General features: G+C 37.2%; 2 protein-coding genes across 2 annotated transcripts in view; one reads left to right on the top strand and one right to left on the bottom strand.

Moving 5' to 3' along the window:
- The window catches only part of LOC140171401 (protein lin-54 homolog), a 29,218-nt gene extending 25,390 nt beyond the window's left edge, over positions 1–3,828 (bottom strand). The window contains 1 exon segment of the mRNA XM_072194651.1: positions 3,735–3,828. The gene's annotated coding sequence lies outside the window, so the exon portion shown is untranslated.
- Positions 3,829–4,006: 178 nt separating this feature from the next.
- The window catches only part of LOC140171402 (COP9 signalosome complex subunit 4-like), a 43,911-nt gene continuing 28,607 nt past the window's right edge, over positions 4,007–19,310 (top strand). The window contains exon 1 of the mRNA XM_072194652.1: positions 4,007–4,102. Within this exon, the coding sequence (XP_072050753.1) occupies positions 4,029–4,102 (74 nt within the window). The 5' untranslated portion in view covers positions 4,007–4,028. The remainder of the gene's footprint in view (positions 4,103–19,310) is intronic.

Raw genomic sequence — 19,310 nt, forward strand, 5'->3', positions numbered from 1 at the left:
TCTGCACTCAATCCTAGGTTTCAGGGTAAGTTGGCGAGAGTACGACTGGTTACACTTACAGTTGAAGCTGCCGACTCAATACACATGATACAATGAAATGAAAATGAAATGCAGACTGAGTGACACTCTGTATCCGAAGATACTAGAGAGCTTGCGGAATGAAGTTACTGGAACTTTAACGGCAACTTCAAAAATATTGATTCGATTTCTTGCTCAACTTCACTTCAACGCTTGAACGTCAGATTGGTTTCTGTACCAACAGCGTCTTGTTGTTTAAACTAGGGGAAGTGTATCAATGGGTGATCAAAAGAAGGGTATGTAAAAGCGACTGCATCAAATTTCTCCCTTTTGTTTGCTGAAGTGGTTTGTTGGTAACACTTATTACAATAGGCGCTTAGTTTGAATAAACATGGATTACATCTCTTGGCGATGACCAATGCAATGGGAATTAGGCCTATGTTATGAGCTATACGCTAATATTATACTTCTAAACATGTTTCAATTAAATATTCTTGTGATATGCCTATTATTGTCCCGGATTATTATAATAAAAGCTCAATTATTATTCCAGTAAACGTCAGCTTTGTCAATTTTATATTTCCATCAGGACACAAGCCCATTTTATCTGTTTGCTCTCCCTAGCCCCCCCACCACCATCACCACCTCTCCATATCATCCCTCCCTCCATCTATTCATCTATCCTCACTTTCCCACTCCCCAGTGGCGTTGCCAGGTGTTTTCTTTTAGGAGGGCAAGGACTCCTCTTTGCATTCTGATCGAATTAAATATATCTCCCCGAATGATCCTCATTTTGTTCTTTAAAAACTCCCAGAATTTTGAATTTCAACCAACATATTTCTGGATGCTCCTTTTCTGACATTCTTATTTTTTGTAACAAATAGGCCTCCTCTTTTAATAATGAATAATTTGGTTGACATACAATACCCATAGGCCTATGCGTATAATAGCGTGGCACATGTTAGACCAGCTTTCTGCTGAATTGGGGTACATAATGTAGGCCTAAATGAATAAAATAATAATTAAATAGAAAAAATACCTGAACAGTACAAACATATTTGGTTAAATATAGAGGTGTAATTATAAGACACGCAACGTTGTAAAAAAATGTTCACAGTAGCTGCAATTCGCAGAAGTTCACTACACTGCTGGGTCGCGTAAAATCAGTCCATTTTACTGGAACTTAATCCCCTTGGCGTTGAAGTCAAGCCAAAAACTTGGTTCCGCAAGCTGATTTGGTGTACGTCATGAGCACACACAAATGTATATATCAAGTGTGACGTTTGGAACAAAATTTATTTTGATCTAATTCAATCAGTAATTTTTAGCATCATGTGGCATGTTTTTTACCCAAACCAAATTAGATTTCCAATAATTGGTCTATAGACAATACATATAAGTGGTAATTATGTAGTCTATGATAGACATGTCCACATTGCTTATTATAGAGGGCGACATTCAATCCAAAAAGTTGTGTCCACAGTAGCTCACAGTCAATGGCTTAACTGTGTAATCCCCATAGGGAGATACAAAAATTTGAAATTTGGACACCAGAAACTTGACGACGCAGTCTAAAAAGTGCTGGTACTTTATCCTTGATACTGAAGTCAGCATGCAGTGAAAGTTAGATTTCATAAAATAAAATCGCCTTTGTGTAAAATGGATCATCGTGGTAAAAAATGGTGCATTAAATGCTTTTTTGTACAGTAAGTCAGTGTAAGGCATTGTCAACGATGGGCGCAGAAAAGTGCAGTTTTTTAAAAACAGATATTTGCCCATAACTTCGCTAATTTTAGACCTACAGACATGGTTGACCCCTCATTTTTTAAGTTAAATGATCACCTTTTTAAACAAAATAATTTCAATGTGAAATATCCTACTTGAAAATTTTGTGAACATGCCTATCTATGAGGAAATATGCAAACCATTGTTTTAATCAGTGTTCGATTTACCACCTGCATACCTGCACCAGTGCATGTAACATTTCCTCTGTGCATGCAGCTTTTCACTACCTGCCTGCACGCGTGCATGTATGATTTTAGCGCTAGCGATATGACAAGGCAATATACAAAAGTAAACAAGCAGTCAGTCCGATTAGGAAAAACCCAATCTATTTTTAGCGCAACATCCTGACTTCATTAGAAGGCCTGGAGGGGCTGGCGCAAATCACGCAATTGACAATTCCCGATACCCCTATCACGTGAGAACTGTCACTTTTTTTCATTGACTTCCCTAGTCTCCTACACAGCCAGTTTGCGTCGGTCTGATACTTGTCGATCCTAACGAACATTCGAGATAGCCACATACAGTCTGGTCCGAGACTATGACTTCCCTTAGAGGGCTAGCGTAATGTGACGTCATCCACCAATTCCCGATACCCTCGCACATGTAGAAGCAGTCATTTTCATTTCATTGAAAAAAAAAGAACCGGAATTTAAACCGTGGGAAATATTTGTCTACGTACGAAAAATAATCATAATAATGTCCAGCAAAAAAGGAAATAGCTCAAAAAACACTTGCATCATTCTGGAAATCGTGCACCTCGTCGGCGACTAGTTCTAGAACAGATGGAGCCACAGCATCCAGTGTTTTGGCTAAGAAATCGGCGAGTGATCGGCATAAAAATGACAATGACAGTGGAGCTGGGAATATTATTACAAGCTTAACTAACAATGATCGTGATTCAATGTGATTTTATGTTTGCTTTAATTTTGGTGCATGCACACTTTTTGCTGTGCATGTAGAAATTTTGGGCTACATGCACCAGTGCAGGTAGGAAAAAATTTGTAAATCGGACACTGGTTTTAATTATGACGTATTTTCATCATAATTTACGGCACACTATAGATTCTGGCGTTAACTTTAACTTCAAGCGGCTTTAATAGCTTTTAATGGCAGAGTGGTTTTGAATACATAATCCTCTATAATCCTCTAGACGTTAAAGTTAAAGTAACTTCATTTCGCAAGCTCTCTACTGTTTATCAACATACCTTGGCCTTTAGCTTTATAACACAGTCACAGATTGGAATTTTCTATACCTGTGCCCTCTCTCCCACGTACTCGAATTCAGCTGACGCTGGTACAGCATTTAGACCTGGGCGCAACACTCATCATACTCGCAAAGTTTCTTTTACTCATCATACTCGCAAAGACAACTTAGACTTAGTTTCTTTTGCTTGTTTGTTGTGTACGCATGCCCTATTTTTGAGTTTGCTCATGCGGTATCTGTTATAGATCCCCCGCAACATGCCATGATTCTGCGGTATGGACATGATGATGAATGATGATACCATGTCATGAATGATCCAGTAAATTCATTTTGTCCAAATAAATTTTTGGTGTAAATTTTTCAGCTGTAAACACATGAACATGTAATTCATAGAGTGGAAGAGTTTTAAGTAATTTCTAACTCTGCAACATACGGGGCAATGATAAACTATACTTTTCTCGCAGTTATAACCCGATAAACTGATATTTAGTTTCACATAATTTATGTACACATAAACACAGTATGGCCTATTCATGTATTGAAAACCCATTGCGTGGCATAAAACTATAGCGAAATGACTGAAAATGGGTCCAGATTTGGGGCGATTTTTTCAACTACTTGAGGACGAAATAAATTTTCATTTGGCAGACCGAGAGATCATAATTTATACTAAGTATATATATGCATATATATCGGGGTATATATTCACAAAATATGAAAATCTCACCGTTTATTTTGGCTAGCACATCGGGCGTTTGTTCAAAATCACGCGCCCCACCATTGTCCGCTATCCCAAAATAGTCATCCAAAATGGTAGCACAATTAGCCTCAGCCAATATTAGTTTTTATCTGCAAAAAATTATATTATTAAAAGCCGTAATAAATCTTATTTGATTCACACTTCACATAAAAAATCCTAAAATATTTTTGTATTATATATTTTATCAAGATTATCATCAAAATATGGTGATAAATTAGCATAAATTTTCGTGGATTTTATTTTACTACATCCTCGAGTGTCATGGCGGCCAACATAAAGCAACAACTTTCCAATCTTGTGAACTCTGGAGGGGCTCCAAAAGACCTCACTGAAAAGTAAGACCATTGTATTATATACGTTAAAACAATGAACTGTAGAATATCTCTCTATTAATCCAGAGTGTGGAAGATATGTTTATTCTTTTCACGGATAATATGCCTTTATAATTTGCCCATAATTCACCGGTAGCGGCTTCGACTGCCGAATTCTGTATTCTTAGCAGGGTTGCCATTTCTCAATAATACGGTATCTGATATCTGAGTGTTGCCCCCATACCATGTATGTAATGTACCGTATTTCATGAGTTTACGCAGAAAAATGCGCATGCGGGAAATGGTGATATCATGAGTTTGCGCATCCCAAAGCTGCTCAAACCCAGCAATTCCTTGATATGCGCAGCTCTTAAAAGCTGCGTCCTTTTGGGATTTCCTGAGTTTATGCATCATGCTCAAACTCGAAATCTATGTTTTATGCATCATGCTCAAACTCGGAAATCGATGTTTTGAGCATCTGCGCATTCATGGGAATTTCCTAGTTTGCGCACGACCTAGTCTCTTTTTGCAGTCGTTTTTATAAATAAATAAATTAGTATATTTTAACCATGTTGAAAGCTCTAATGACGTTCAAAGACTATGTGCGAATGGCAAATTGTTAAGAACAAATTTTTTTAAAACAAAACAAGAAACAGTACCGTTTGCGTGCATCGATTCATTTTGATAATGATATATCATATATATAGGCCCTATCCCGGGACCAGTATATTGGGCCTACACACAAATATTCCCACTCCGCCTATGCCTACATCTATGCATGCCGAGGTTTACAGGTTGATGATAGAGTCTTTTGATGAAATAGCCGGTAGGCCTAAATGTTGGATAGTGAAATATAGAGATAATGTCATATGTCATGTAGGCTTTTTTGAGTTATTATCTGTAGTTAACTTATTACTAATATTATTTGAGCATTTCATTTCAAAATACTTAGTGGATTATCCGATTTGTGTATAGGCTAGTGTGATAGGATGCATCATTATAACCATAATTTCGGATCGTGCTTGTGTGAAAAACGCATACGTAGGCCTACTGAAGTTACTTAGCGAGTGTCATCTCATGATCACGAGTCTTATAGGGCCTACTTTTAGGCCCTATGCTACTTTGCCTTTTGAAAGATCAAGCACAATTATCAATAATATTATCATCCATCATATCCTTTGTTTTCAAAAATGCTGATAATTTTTCATCTGATCCTTTAAATCTTTTGAGGAGTGTAGTATAGTATAGGGTCATTTGGTGAAAAATTTTGAAATGCTAAAAGTCTATAAGTATATCCTTTCCTGTGAGTCCTATTGGAACAAAGTTGTGGTCTAAACATACTATTTTGGGTTTTTTCAGGGCCATGACATAATTAAGATTGACAGGTTACATCGGCGTTCTGGACCATCTCCTCCTCGCACTGTGATGAGTTCCCCGGCCATGGGTTACAGCTCGATATATTATTAGGCCTAGCCTATAGCCTAGTACGTACATGCAGGGTCATTTGGTGAAAAGCTCAAATCCTCCAATTCTTTCCTCGAGTGTCCTTCTTTCTTAAGTTTCTTTCCATATTAAAGGCTTAATGTACGATTTCCTTCAAATTTTAAATTTGTCATTATGTACTCAAAATACTGAAATAATACTAGTAATAATGATTGGGAATGGTTTCTGTCCATTTTGAGCTGAAACAACGAGGTAACGTGAAAGAAACACTGCTTGTTATTTTGGCCGCTTAACACGCAGTTCTATATGGACATAAAGTCATAATTTCTTGAATTATGACTTTATGTCGAACTTTGCTCTGTTTACCTACTGGGCCACAAACACAACAAATTTGGCTGATTCCATTTAGGTGAAAGTTGTGACATGTGTAAACATTACAAATATGCAAAAAAAATCAGGTTTGAAAAAAATGAACCAAATCATATTATAAGATCGTACATTATGACTTTAAGGTCTTCATTTCTTTGATTTCTGTCTTTGATTATTTTTTTAATTTCTTTTCTTTCTTTCTTTCTTAAATTTCTGTTTTTCTTTCTTAAATTTATTTTTTTTTCTTTCTATTTCTCTTTCTTTCTATCTTTCTTGTTCTCCTTCAATTTGATAATGGTTTGCAACTGTCATTAGCCTGGGTCAAGAGATGAAGTCATTAAATGTAGGCCTACGATCGTTTTAATGTTTTTCAACACTGCCTCATGCGGATTTTTGACATATTTATGTCTAAAAAATGTCAAAGCTTCACATGGAATCGGCCAACTTAATGGTTGGAATCACCGGAATAGACAGGGAAATCTTTCTTGTTTAGCATTTAATTATGTTTACTGAATTGATCGACAATAACGTGTTTAGTGATATAGGGCCGGTTTTGATTTTATTTTAAACTCCAGAATTCGTTATTTTTCCTGTTCACGCCACACATAATAGGTCTTCCGGTCTTCCCTATCTAGGTATGGTTCTTTCTGGGTTTGCATATAGGCCCTACCACCAAATTCCAAGGCTTATCATATCAAAACTACAATACAAAATACACACCCATCCGCCTTACACAACCCCCACACACCCCACCCAATCTACAAACATACACACGGTATTATAGATGTTGAGCGCAGAATGCGGAAAAATGCGTTTTGAGCTCACCATATAAAGCATCACAAAAGCGTCTCATCACATAAACTAACCAGCACACCCCTGTTGTACACTCACCACACACTCACCACACACCCGCCAAACAAATACTAAACACGCACATAAGCAATCTAGGCCTACATCATTAATGGACTTTGAAGTATTTAAGCGCAGAATGTCGAAAATAAATTTGAGACTTTATAATAATGCCATTATGATAACGATTTAGAGCTCACTGTAAATGTCATATTACAAAACATGACCGTCTCACCATAACAACTTAAACAACCCTTTTCTTCTTTCTTTTTCTTTCTGCGTTTCTATCGTCTTTCGTGCACTCTGTTTTTCCCTTTATCCATACTCGGCAGTGGGGTTTGACTCCCACCCTTTTTATTTTACCCCCACCCTTTTTATTGAGGCACCCTTTATACTGAAAATTCCTGACCCCCACGCTTTTTACTGAGGCACCCTTTATACTGAAAATTCTTGACCCCCACCACTTTATGCTTTTTCCGCTATTTGTAAACTGACAAAGTCGCACGCAATTTGGATCAAGTATCAAGTACGCCCGAATTCTGCACCTATTTCACATGTGCGAGTCCGATGTTTTTCTCTCCAATAAGTTAATTGATACATTACGTGAACAATGCAAATTATATGTGAAAAACTACTACTGCACTGTAAAATAAGCATTTTAATGAATAACTGTACTTTTATGGTGTTCAAATGTTGTTCTTGTCATGAAACTTGACGTACGCTGTGTTCAGCGACTATATCCTACTTCTTCCGTGCTGCTTTGCTCAATCAATTATGCATGTTAATGACGCGTCACTCATATATCGATCAATGTAAAGAAAAATAACACGTCATGGAAAATCGGACATTTGCATATGACGTAGGTGTTTTGGCAGCGCTTCCGGGGAGGTACATTGCACTGGATTCACGTAAACAAGCGCGAGCCTGCATCAAATGGAATTTTATCTTGCGACATAGTGTGCAAGTTTTGGTCATTTTTCTTGGAACTATGATTATTTTATCATTCAATAAAAATATACTGTAAGTTGGAAGAAGCCCCACGCTTTTTATTTTAATCCCACGCTTTATATCAGTCCACGCTTTTTACCCAAAAAGTTTAAACCCCCACGCTTTCACCAATTTTCAGAATTGCGAACCGGCACGCATTATAAAGCGTGGACTGCCGAGTGTGTTATCCCCAATATAATTATACTTGAAGTATTTCACACACCCAGATTTGGAAAATTGGTTTATTTTCTTTTTAAAATGCACATAATTATCATGATCATTTAGGCCTATATGGTCAAATCACAATTTTTATAAGATTGTCAAGTTCAAATATTTATAATGTTCTTTCTTTATTTCTTTCATGAGGCCTATAAAAAAAGTAAAACCCAAATCACGATAGGCCTATGCAAATGATTGACATATATGATTTATAATTATGCTGTATAATTAATCTGTATCTCGTCTGTCAATCATTGTCAAATCAATGCTGATGTTGATTAAAGGGCCTATTAACATATTTCGGTAAGTCATACAATTGTATAATACGCCGTGATTAGCCGCAAGTTTAAAACGGAAGGTCAACTTGGCCATTAATGGTAAATTTTGCATAAATTAAAGGTCGCTAACCCCCTGATTGTCTTTTTTCTTTGCAAATTACTGATTTCTAGCAAACACCACACCTATATTTATTATAATATTAATCACGTACTTATTTATGAAAAAGGGTACAATCTAACTGAGACAAGATATAATCAGTGATTGACATAATTTGACACAGTTTCTGCTCCATTTGTCACCTGTGTCCAATTTATAGTTAGTTTCGTATATTAATTCTTATTCTTGCATTGCATGCAAATTGGAAATAATTATATGGCCGCTTCCTACAGACCCGTATACATTTTTCAAAGAGGAATGTTTGAAAGTTAATTCGAGTAGGGTATGCAAATGTCTTCCAAATTCGACTAGGTGGAAAATTTTTGGCGTGTTTTTTTTCATTCTTTCTAAATACTATCCCTATACTCCATCCAACATGTTCAGCATTCAAACATGTTTACAAAGTGATTGCATTATATAGGCCTAATGCGTTATAGTGATAATATATATTTCATTTTAAACTTCATAACTCGTTATTTTTCCTGTTCACGCTACATATAGGTCTTCCATATCTGGGTATATCAAATACCCAGATTTGGAAGCACAGAAGTTGGTCGTTTTATGCCGTGTGGATGGTCAGGCTGTAGACTGTATAATAGCATCCTTTAATTAGATAATTAATTAAGATCTTTGTAAAGGGATGACTTTCTTTTTCAAATCTCTTTTTTTTTTTTCTTTTTTTCTTTTTTTTTTTTCTTTCTTTCTTTCTTTCTTTCTTTCTTTCTTTCTTTCTTTCTTTCTTTCTTTCTTTCTTTCTTTCTTTCTTTCTTTCTTTCTTTCTTCTTCTTTCTTTCTTTCTTTCTTTCTTTCTTTCTTTCTTTCTTTCTTTCTTTCTTTCTTTCTTTCTTTCTTTCTTTCTACACTACCCCTCAATATACTCAAACATGTTCAACATTTAAACATGTTAAAAAAGTGATTGCAATAATGTGTTTAGCGATATATTTAATTTTAAACATCATATAACTCGTTATTTTTCCTGTTCACGCTCTCACATATATGTCTTCCATATCTGGGTATATCAAATACCCAGATTTGGAAGCATAGAAGTGCATGGCCAGGCTGTAGACTGCATGCCCTATAATAGCATCCATAAGGGGATGACTTTATTTTTCAAATTAAAAAATAAAATATATTTCTTTCTTATTTGTTTTCTCTCTTTCAGTGACTTTCTTTTACTTTTAGTCCACATTTTTAACAAAACATTGCTTTGTCTTTTTGGTGTTTTTTTTCCTTTCTTTCTAAATACTATATTCTTCAATATACTCAAACATGTTCAGCATTCAAACATGTTAACAAAGTGATTGCATTATATAATGCGTTTAGTGATAATATATATATTTCATTTTAAACTTCATAACTCATTATTTTTCCTGTTCACGCGCCCACATAGGTCTTCCATATCTGGGTATATCAAATACCCAGATTTGGAAGCACAGAAGTTGGTAGTTTTATGCCGTGTGCATGGTCAGGCTGTAGACTGTATAATAGCATCCTTTAATTAGATAATTAATTAACATCTTTGTAAAGGGGTGACTTTCTTTTTCAAATTAGAAAATTAAATTATATTTCTTTCTTATTTGTTTTCTCTCTCTCAGTGACTTTCTTTTAATTTTATTCCACATTTTTGACAAAACATTGCTTTGTCTTTTTTCGCGTGTTTTTTCGTTCTTTCTAAACACTATCCCTCAATATACTATCAAATTTGCAAATTAGAAAATTATATTTCTTTCTTATTTGTTTTTTCTCTTTCAGTGACTTTCTTTTAATTTTATTCCATATGTTATAACAAAACATTGTTTTGTCTTTTTAGCATGGATGTTATGAGTTATTGTATAAATATTAAACAGTTTTGAACTGATTTTCTTTCTTTCATTTGTTTTTCTTCCTTTCTTTTCATCTAAAATCGGACTAATTATATTCTCAAGGGCGGATTCGTTTGTTTCCTTTCTTTTCATCTAAAATCGGGCTAATTATTATATTTTGAAGGGCGGATTCGTTTGTTTCCTTTCTTTTCATCTAAAATCGGGCTAATTATTATATTTTGAAGGGCGGATTCGTTTGTTTCCTTTCTTTTCATCTAAAATCGGCATATAAGACTGAATGGACAGGGCAGGGAACCCATCTTTTTTTTTATTCCGCAAGTTTCTTTCTTCCTTATTTCCTTCCTTCCTTCTTTTTTTTTCTTAGTGCTATAAGCACTATCCCTCAATATACTCAAACATGTTAAACATTCAAGTTTAGTGATATAGGGGCTTAGAAGTGTGATTTCATTTTAAACTTTTTTTAAATCTTTCGACAGCCATGGTGTTACCGTGTTACTGTCTATGATTTATTAAACATTTTCATAGAAATGAAAGATGGCTGATTTAAAAAAAAATTATCAATGATAAGAATCTGGTTATATTCTAGAATCCATTGATTTTATATATATTATACAGATTCCATTGATTAATAATAGCACACCAGTCAATGATTAATACCAAAGAATTCAATATCCTAGCCATTCAGCTATTGTTCCTATTATATAACGTGACATTGCGCTAATCACCTTGTCAAGTGGACAATTGTTATGATATCCTTTCCTGTATCGTTTATCATTATTTTATTATTATAACCAATATAGTCCCCCAAAATGGTACTAATTTTGTTAGATGAACAACTAAGTAAATAATAATAAATCAATAAATGATAAAATATGTTATGATAATAAATAAATAAACAGCCTATAAATAGATAACAGATACATTATAAATACATAATTAGAAGAAAGAGAATAATAATAGGCCCTATAAACAAATTAAATTCTCCAATGTGACTTTTATTATAATACAAATAGTCCGGCTAATATCAATAATAAAACCACAGTATATTTATAATAATATTAATAACACTAATAATAATAATAATAATAATAATATAATAATAATAGGCCTAATAAGAAGAATAATAAGAATAATAAAAATAATAACAATAATAATAATAATAATAATAATAATAATAATAATAATAATAATAATAATAATAATAATAATAATAATAATAATAAATAATAATAATAATAATAACACTAATAATAATAATAATAATAATAATAATAATATACAATTCTGATGATAGAAAGCAAAATTAAATCTTCAGAGCAATAATTTCCTCCGTTTTGACAGTTGTACCGTCCGCGTCCGTAATCATCCCATCATGATGCAATTTAGTTTTACGTGTTGACTTCGCTCCATACGTTCATGCTCATTTCAAGGAAATTCCTAGTTTAGGCAGGCTGCTCAAACTCGGAAATTGGCTGTTTGAGCATGCGCATATCAAAGAAATTCCCAGTTTGCGCACGCTGCTCAAAATCGGAAATTCGGCCAAGCGCAAACTAGGGAATTCGCTCAAATGCGCATCTTAATTAATTACGTGCGCAAAGTCGAGATATCACTGAAATGAGCATGCGCAAAGTCGGGAAATCACTACTATGCGCATGCGCAAAACGGTGCGTCCTTTCTTGATATCCGGGGCCTCACATAGCTCCCCATACCGCGGAAACATGGCATGTTGTTGTTGTTGTTGTTGTTGGATATTCCTCCTTTCAATAGGAGCACCTCCGAAGAGTAGATTTATGTTCAACAGGTACACTTATTCACAATCACAAAATAGTCACTATAATAGTTCACTTGACGAATACTTATATCACATTTATCACTAGTTTGCACACACACACACACAAAAGTTAGTACGAGGGTCAGGTATACTGGCAGCAGAAAGTTCAGGCGGAAGGATCTCTTCCGCGGATCCCTGGACGTAGTTGAAGAGCGATCCCCACTACACAGGCAGGTATCTCAGGCAGGTTGGCATCTGTAATCAATCAGACATACATTTATAAGATGGGTTAGGTTGAGAGGAGCAGGCGAAGCAGGTTTAACTGTCAAGTGGTGTACAGGCATCATAATCGTGCATTATCAGAACAAATGTCAGGAGCGTGCAGGCTACAAGCAATCATAGAGTCAACAGGCATGAGTCTACGGTCATGCCATCAGCAGGTGGACGGGCAGTGTCATAAGTATAGCACTGGATTCAGGTATAGTTATCCTGGGCACCATATCCCCAAATACAATTATTAAAGCAAATGTCAATAAAGCGTGCAGGGATCACAAACATGCAGTAAGCGAAAGTCAGTATTAAGCGTGCAGGCAGCAAAATGTCATGCAATCAAAATAATATAAACAGAAGAAAACTGTGATGTGCCAGTACATTCACATAATCAGTGCGGCAGCAGTGTTCGTTCAGCCCAGTGTTATTTCCCAACATTATTTCCATACGTACCATACCATAGTTCCATATATATGGCACATGTCTTATTACATGGTCCAGCAAATGTCATTAGCGTGCAGGCATCAAACAGTCAAAATGTCATGCGATCAAATAATATAAACAGAGGAAAAACTGTGATGTGGCAGCAAATTCACATATAATCAGTACAGCAGCAGTGTTCGTTCAGCAATGTGTCATTTCCAAACAATATTTCCGTACATACCATACCATAGTTTGTAGGGTCTTTACCAAAACTTCGCCCTGACGAACGAACTCTTGGCCTATTTGAGACAGATCGATCCCTACTTTGCAGAATGTAACCTGGGATTCGCTGAACATACGCATTCAAACACAGTTTTCACTTACAAACCAATTCTTTAATATCTCTTTAATACTCGTTGATAATTCACAATACTGTTAGATATCTATTTAGTCTGATTTTAGTGATTTAGTGTATTCAGTGGTAGAACAAATTGTAATTACCACGGGTAACTTTCCGCCATTTTGTCTGTCTGATTGTTTACATGACTTCTGCGCAAGTCCAGAGAAAAGCTAAATTTAGATCGCTTACTGAATTTAGGGCGCACCTCACTAAAATGCTTAAAAGCCTAAATTGGCACCAACATTCCGGCCCCTAATTGAACGCTGCGCTTTCAATTACTCCTAAATTGACTGACAACAATTGAGTGCCCAATTTAGAAACGGACACCTTGTAAATTCACTCCAAAATATCAAACAATGTGAAACGAAGTGACCAAAACTAAAATGTGATCTGGCGGATTACTAAATATAACGCAAACATAATTTGACAACACTTCATGTAAATAGCACACATCTGTATGCAGGTGAATGCACAATAAAGAAACCTTTCATGAAGATTAACTCTGCTGTGTGTCAAGTTGTCCTTCTTTCATAGACTGTTCTGGTTCTTTAAAGACCAGTGGAGTAGCATCGCTACTTTGAAAGCTGCATTGTAAGCAGTCATACTATATAGTGTCCTTTCACAGTTCATATGATGATGATATCCAAATCATCCAACTCAATATAACTTGGTCCTTTGAGCAGGTTTAAATTTAAAACTGAACAATTGAAAATACCTTAGGCTAAATATAGCCAAACCTCAAAAGTACAATATTTTGTGCAAATTGTTGACTTTACTTATTTGTAAACAAAGCACTTCACCATGAGATCTGGTAAATATTCAAAAACAATGACCAAAACAAGAACAGTGCAAAATGCACTGAGCAATTGGGATGAAACAATTGGCAGGGCAAACAAGAGCCCGGCAAATATACCAAGTCACATGGAGAAGCTGTATGTAAATATACATGTAAATTTACTCAAGCCTCAAGTGCACATGGGAAATGTTATAAACCTAAAGAAGCACTTCTAATCTAATGAGGCAATAACAAGCATTACCAACATGATCTGTTAATTATAATCATGCAGATCCTATAAATGATAAATAAATGATCTAGTTCAAAGACCGGAGTAAACCAGAATATGAAGCTAGATTTCTAAAATCCTGATTGTTCTGATAAAGATACTTCATGGTGTGATTCAGTAAACTTTCCACAGCAAATGAATGAAACATTTCACAAACAAAAACAGTGCAAAATGCACAGAAGATTTGACAATTAATTTTGCCAGAAATGAAACCCAAATGTTTACCATATCACACTGTGAAGCTCAATTTAAACCAAAAAAGATTAGTTTAGTTGAACTCTGATAGAATTGTCCAAAATTGGACTAATTTAAATTCAACAATTTCTCAATCATAAATGTCAGTAGGCTGAAATTTAAAGCTGTCTTTATACAACTTATTTTCAGATTTCTAATGTCCATCCAAGTGTTCAATACATGTAAACAGTTCAATCTGTTGACTGGAGCACTGACTGTGTGAAATTAACTACGGCGTGACGCGTGCGATGTGTGGCAATTTTTGAAAGTAGCAGGCTCAATCCAATGAGCTATAAAAACCAAATTTCACATGAATTATGCTGGCTCTAAGATGATGCATTTACTGTCTCTCATTTCCAATGTTTGTAACCAGCTATTCAAGCAAATGTCCAAGTTGATCAGTGGCTATGTACATGTTGTCGCGTACCTGTAGTTGAAGTTCACACCAAGCTGCTGAAATTGTCCACTATCTCAAATTTAAGCGACTTATTGCGAAGTAAAATGAAATATGATATGCTATGCCAAGGGCAAATGAAATATGACAAAAAGGCCTAACTCAGAACAAAACAATCCCTTTTGACATCCTAAGGAAACCCAACAAGGGCGGCTGCATATCAGGATTTCACTTTACCTGGCAAATTATCATTTTACCACATTTGTCAGCATAATTTTCACAGTGCAAATCCTAGGTGCTGGAAACTTCCTCAGTGGTTATAAATGAAAGTTTCAAGTTCACTTTGCTCGCCACAACACAACAGTCAACATGGTAGACTGCTGTCTGCAAACCTGCACCATGTTGATCAGCAGTCGAAACTTCCACGGCTCCAACATCTGCACGTCTTCATGGTTCTCGTAGTTCACATTGGTAGGTACACACTCACCCCACACTGGTAGGTTCACACTGGTAGGTTCACACTCACCCCACACTGGTAGGTTCACACTGGTAGGTACACAATGATGACTGGATGGCTGGATGGGCTCAAGGCCCTTAAAGTCAGTGTTGTTTTTCGTCTGACTTGGGGTTTCCAGTACCCCCATCAACTAAAAGTAAACTTCCAGTTGGTGTCCCAGATCGCCATGTCTTTTTAGTTCATGTCCTTGGGCCCTTGCAATGGGCTATCTTGCACAAGCAGTACACAAAGTTTTGTGACTGGTCTCATAAGTTCTGTGGTTTGTGTCTTGATCTTGGTGCTGCCGACAAGTTTATTCTTGTCTGGGTTTGTTTCTTGAATGCAGCCTGGGGTCCATGATTTGCGTGGCGCTTGGTTGTCTGCCATTAACACCACATTTCTGGTTTGGTATTTGCAGCATGTTACACACTGCTTCCCTAATTTTCTCACTGCTGCACTCGCATTGATTATCCAGAATCTTTGCCTCAGTTCTGCTAACACATGGTTTCTGCCCTGATGGTTAACACGTTCATGGGTGTGCCTTATAATCAGGTTTGAAACATGGTGGTTCTTTGGTAGAATCATTGGGTGCTTCACACGATCTAGTATAGGAGCGTTGCGGAGTCTTCTGCCAACTCGTAGTATCCCATCATGTATCATAGGATCCAGGTTGTCTAAGGAACCTACTTTCTGTCTCTTCTTACACATGATCTTCTGATCTGGTGTAGCTTTCAGAGTGCTGATCTCCTTAGCAAATGCTTCTTGCTGGATGTAGCGAACAATTGCTTCTTCTGCTTCTTGGAGATTCTCCGCTGACAGGTGGGACTCTCGAGTTGGTTCTAAGGATTGTCTAGGTTGGGTTTCTTCTTTGTCACATTTGGCAGCTGCATTGTTTTTCTTTTTAGCCTTTTGCAGCAGTATTCTTTTGAGTCTCAGTAGGTATGCAACCGCTCTCTTTAAGGAATTCCACTTGGAATAATGTCGCAGTATATATAGTTTGTCAATAGGATCTTCATGTTTCTCTACTTGAATGGCGTTAATGGATGCCTTGACTTCTGGATTATTATCCAGTTGCTTCTCATCACTGTTACATGGTTGACTTGGCTTTTCAGTCTTCTTCTGCCATAGAAATTCTGGATCTCTAGGCCATCTACTGTTGCTGAGGCAATTTTTACTGTTTGAGCCCGCGAGCATTCATCAGCCGGGTTCTGTGCTTTGTCAACATGTTGCCATTGTGTGGGTGAAGAACCTTCTCTTATGGCTCTGTTGTATTCTTCCCCGACCTGTGGTTTTCTTTGGGATTTTCTCTTCAGGTGTGAGATCCTGCTTTCTGCCATTGGCTTGTTGCTTGGGACTGTCACTTCCTGGTTACTAAGTGGCAGCTTCATCTGACAGTCGCCGTCCTTTAAATGAATCGACTTTACCACCATGTTGTCACCTATTGAATTTTGCGGTCTGTCTTCTATCGTCCGCTTATTAATATCATGGTTGTACGGATCGGCCAACTCATTATGCAAGTCCTCAACAGAGATTCTATGTACAGAAGCCATACTTGTTGATGTAGCTCTTGACTTTGTAAGCCCATGTATCTCCCAGCCTAATGCTGATCTACATGCGTATGGACCGTTATGTTGACTCTGGATGACTTCCAGTGGTTCCAATGCTCTTGGGACATTATTCCCAATGAGCAGGTCGACTCTTTGCCCTTTCTGCAACTCGGGTACTGTTATTTCTTGCAAATATGACCATGGAGTCAGATCTTCTTTGGAGACCATATCTTCCACCTTGACTGGTATGGAGTCCTGGGTGTAAACAACAGATAATTCAATGTTGATTTTACCATCAGCATCTGTTACTTCCAAACCTGATAACTTGTATGTGTCGACATCTTTGTCTCCATTGATGGTTCGGACCTTGATCTTTGTCTTTGTTCCTTTCATAGCCAATTTACTCTTAAGATTCTTGGAGCAGAATACAGCCGTGCTCTTGCTGTCCAGCAGAGTATATGTCTTGACTTTTTTGCCTGTGTCTCTTGATAGTACAGTAACCGGTACCACAGATAACACCGATGCCATGCATCCTGCCCCAGTTAAACCACATGTGGTTGATACCTCTACTTCTGACTTCTGGGGGTCTCTTTCGCCTCGTTTACGGTGCAAAACTGTTGGATGTCTGCCTTTGCAAGTGATGCATTTGACTCTTTTTGTACAGTCTCTGACAAAGTGAGATCCTTTCTTGACACAGCCAAAACACATGCCCAGTTTCCGCAGAGTAGCCACCCTTTCATCGTATGGTTTCTTCTGGACCACCCTGCATACTTCCAGTGTATGTGTTGAAGTATCACAGTGAAGACACTGTTTTTGAGGCAATTCCTCTTCACTTAGTGCACTGGTGACAAAACTTGAAGTTCTTGGCTTCGGCTTATTGTCATATTGTTGACTTCTGCTATTACTCTTGGTGTCGCTGCTAATCGTACCAAAGGCTGGATTTGCGACAATCTGTGCGTGGCGACTCACAAAGTCAACCAAGTCTTTGAAGCCAACGGTTCTCAGTTTTTCTTCCTGAATATCATACACCTTGGCTCTCCACAAGTTCTTGAGCCTATACGGTAGTTTACCAACCAACAGCTGCAGGCTACTGGTGTTGTCCAGTTCTTTCAAGGGACTGTTAGCTTGCATCATATTGTGGCATTCTAGCAAGAATAATGAAAATTCATTAAGGCAACTAGCCTGTTCCTTGACATCTGGCCATTCCTTTGCTTTCTTCAAAACAGCTTGAGCAATTTTGTGGCTGTCTCCAAACCGTTGGGTAAGTAGCTGTTTCGCCTTTGCTGTATCCTTCATTTGCATCTGTGTAATACAGGCAGCTGTTCACTAGGCTCTTTGGTTCACCTGCGGTGTATTGCCATAAGTAATTGATTCTGTCTCTACCATCTAAAATTTTGTCCTCTACTCCGTATTCAAAGGCTTTCATGAATGTGGTGAATTTTAACGGATCTCCGCTAAATACTTGGATCTTCTGCGCTGGCAGTTGTGCTCGAACTTGTTGTGTGATGAGCAATTGCGTTAACTTGCCAAGGTCACTATTGGCTGGATCCCTTTGTTGTAAACTCTCTTTGTTTACACTCTGTGTCACCATCGTACTTATGGGTTGAGCTTGACCCATGCTAGAATTCATGAATACGGATGGATTTGTAAGCTGTTGTTTCATGTCATTGTCCGGACTGAATTGTCTGGCTGGAGTTTTAATCTCTTTTGACTGATCTCTGTCTGTATGCACCGGTGCTGCTATGGCTGACAATAGACCTGTGTCATATTGTGGTGGTATACTGATTAGCAATGGACTACTAATTGACAATTTTCCCATATTCACCGGCGCTTCTGTTGACAGCAATTGACCGGCGTCATTTTGTGGGGGGGCGTCAATTTGCACTGGACTACTGGTAGACAACTGTTTCTTTGGTTGCTGTACATCACAGTGCACCTCAGAGATCATGTTGACTTGCTCTTTTGCAATATCCAACTTTGTTGTATTGTCACTGGGACTTTCCCATGGATTTGGGCCTGTAGCGCCTTGAATTTCTTTGGTATCTTCTAACCAACGACTCACAGAAACTTTATCGTCAATTAAAATTTGTGGAAGCCCTTCTGATAACGACCTGCTTCGTCTGCTCTTTGATTCGTCATCGTATTTCTCTAATGTAGCTATTTTTGCTTCCTCGACATTTATTTCTGTCTCCATGGCTAGCAGCTCCCTCTTTTGTTGCAAATCTTTTGCTCTTGCCTCACAAGTTGCCTGCAACTCAAACTCTTCTTTTTCCAGAGATTGTTTTAATTTGAGCGCTTTGGCGCGGCATTGCAGCTCCGCTTTTCGGGTGGCTGCCTCAAGGAGGGCTAACTCTGCCCCATTGGATAATCCAGTACTGGATGACCTCTTACTACTCCTTTGAGCAGAACTTGTACTTTTATTACTCATTTTATTACTCCTTTGTGCCTCAACTTTATTTCAATCTATTTGTTGGATGAAGGGAGCCCTCAATTGTAGCTTTGTCACAC

Source organism: Amphiura filiformis, chromosome 15 (genome assembly GCF_039555335.1).
Source record: "Amphiura filiformis chromosome 15, Afil_fr2py, whole genome shotgun sequence".
Classification (NCBI taxonomy): Eukaryota; Metazoa; Echinodermata; class Ophiuroidea; order Amphilepidida; family Amphiuridae; genus Amphiura; species Amphiura filiformis.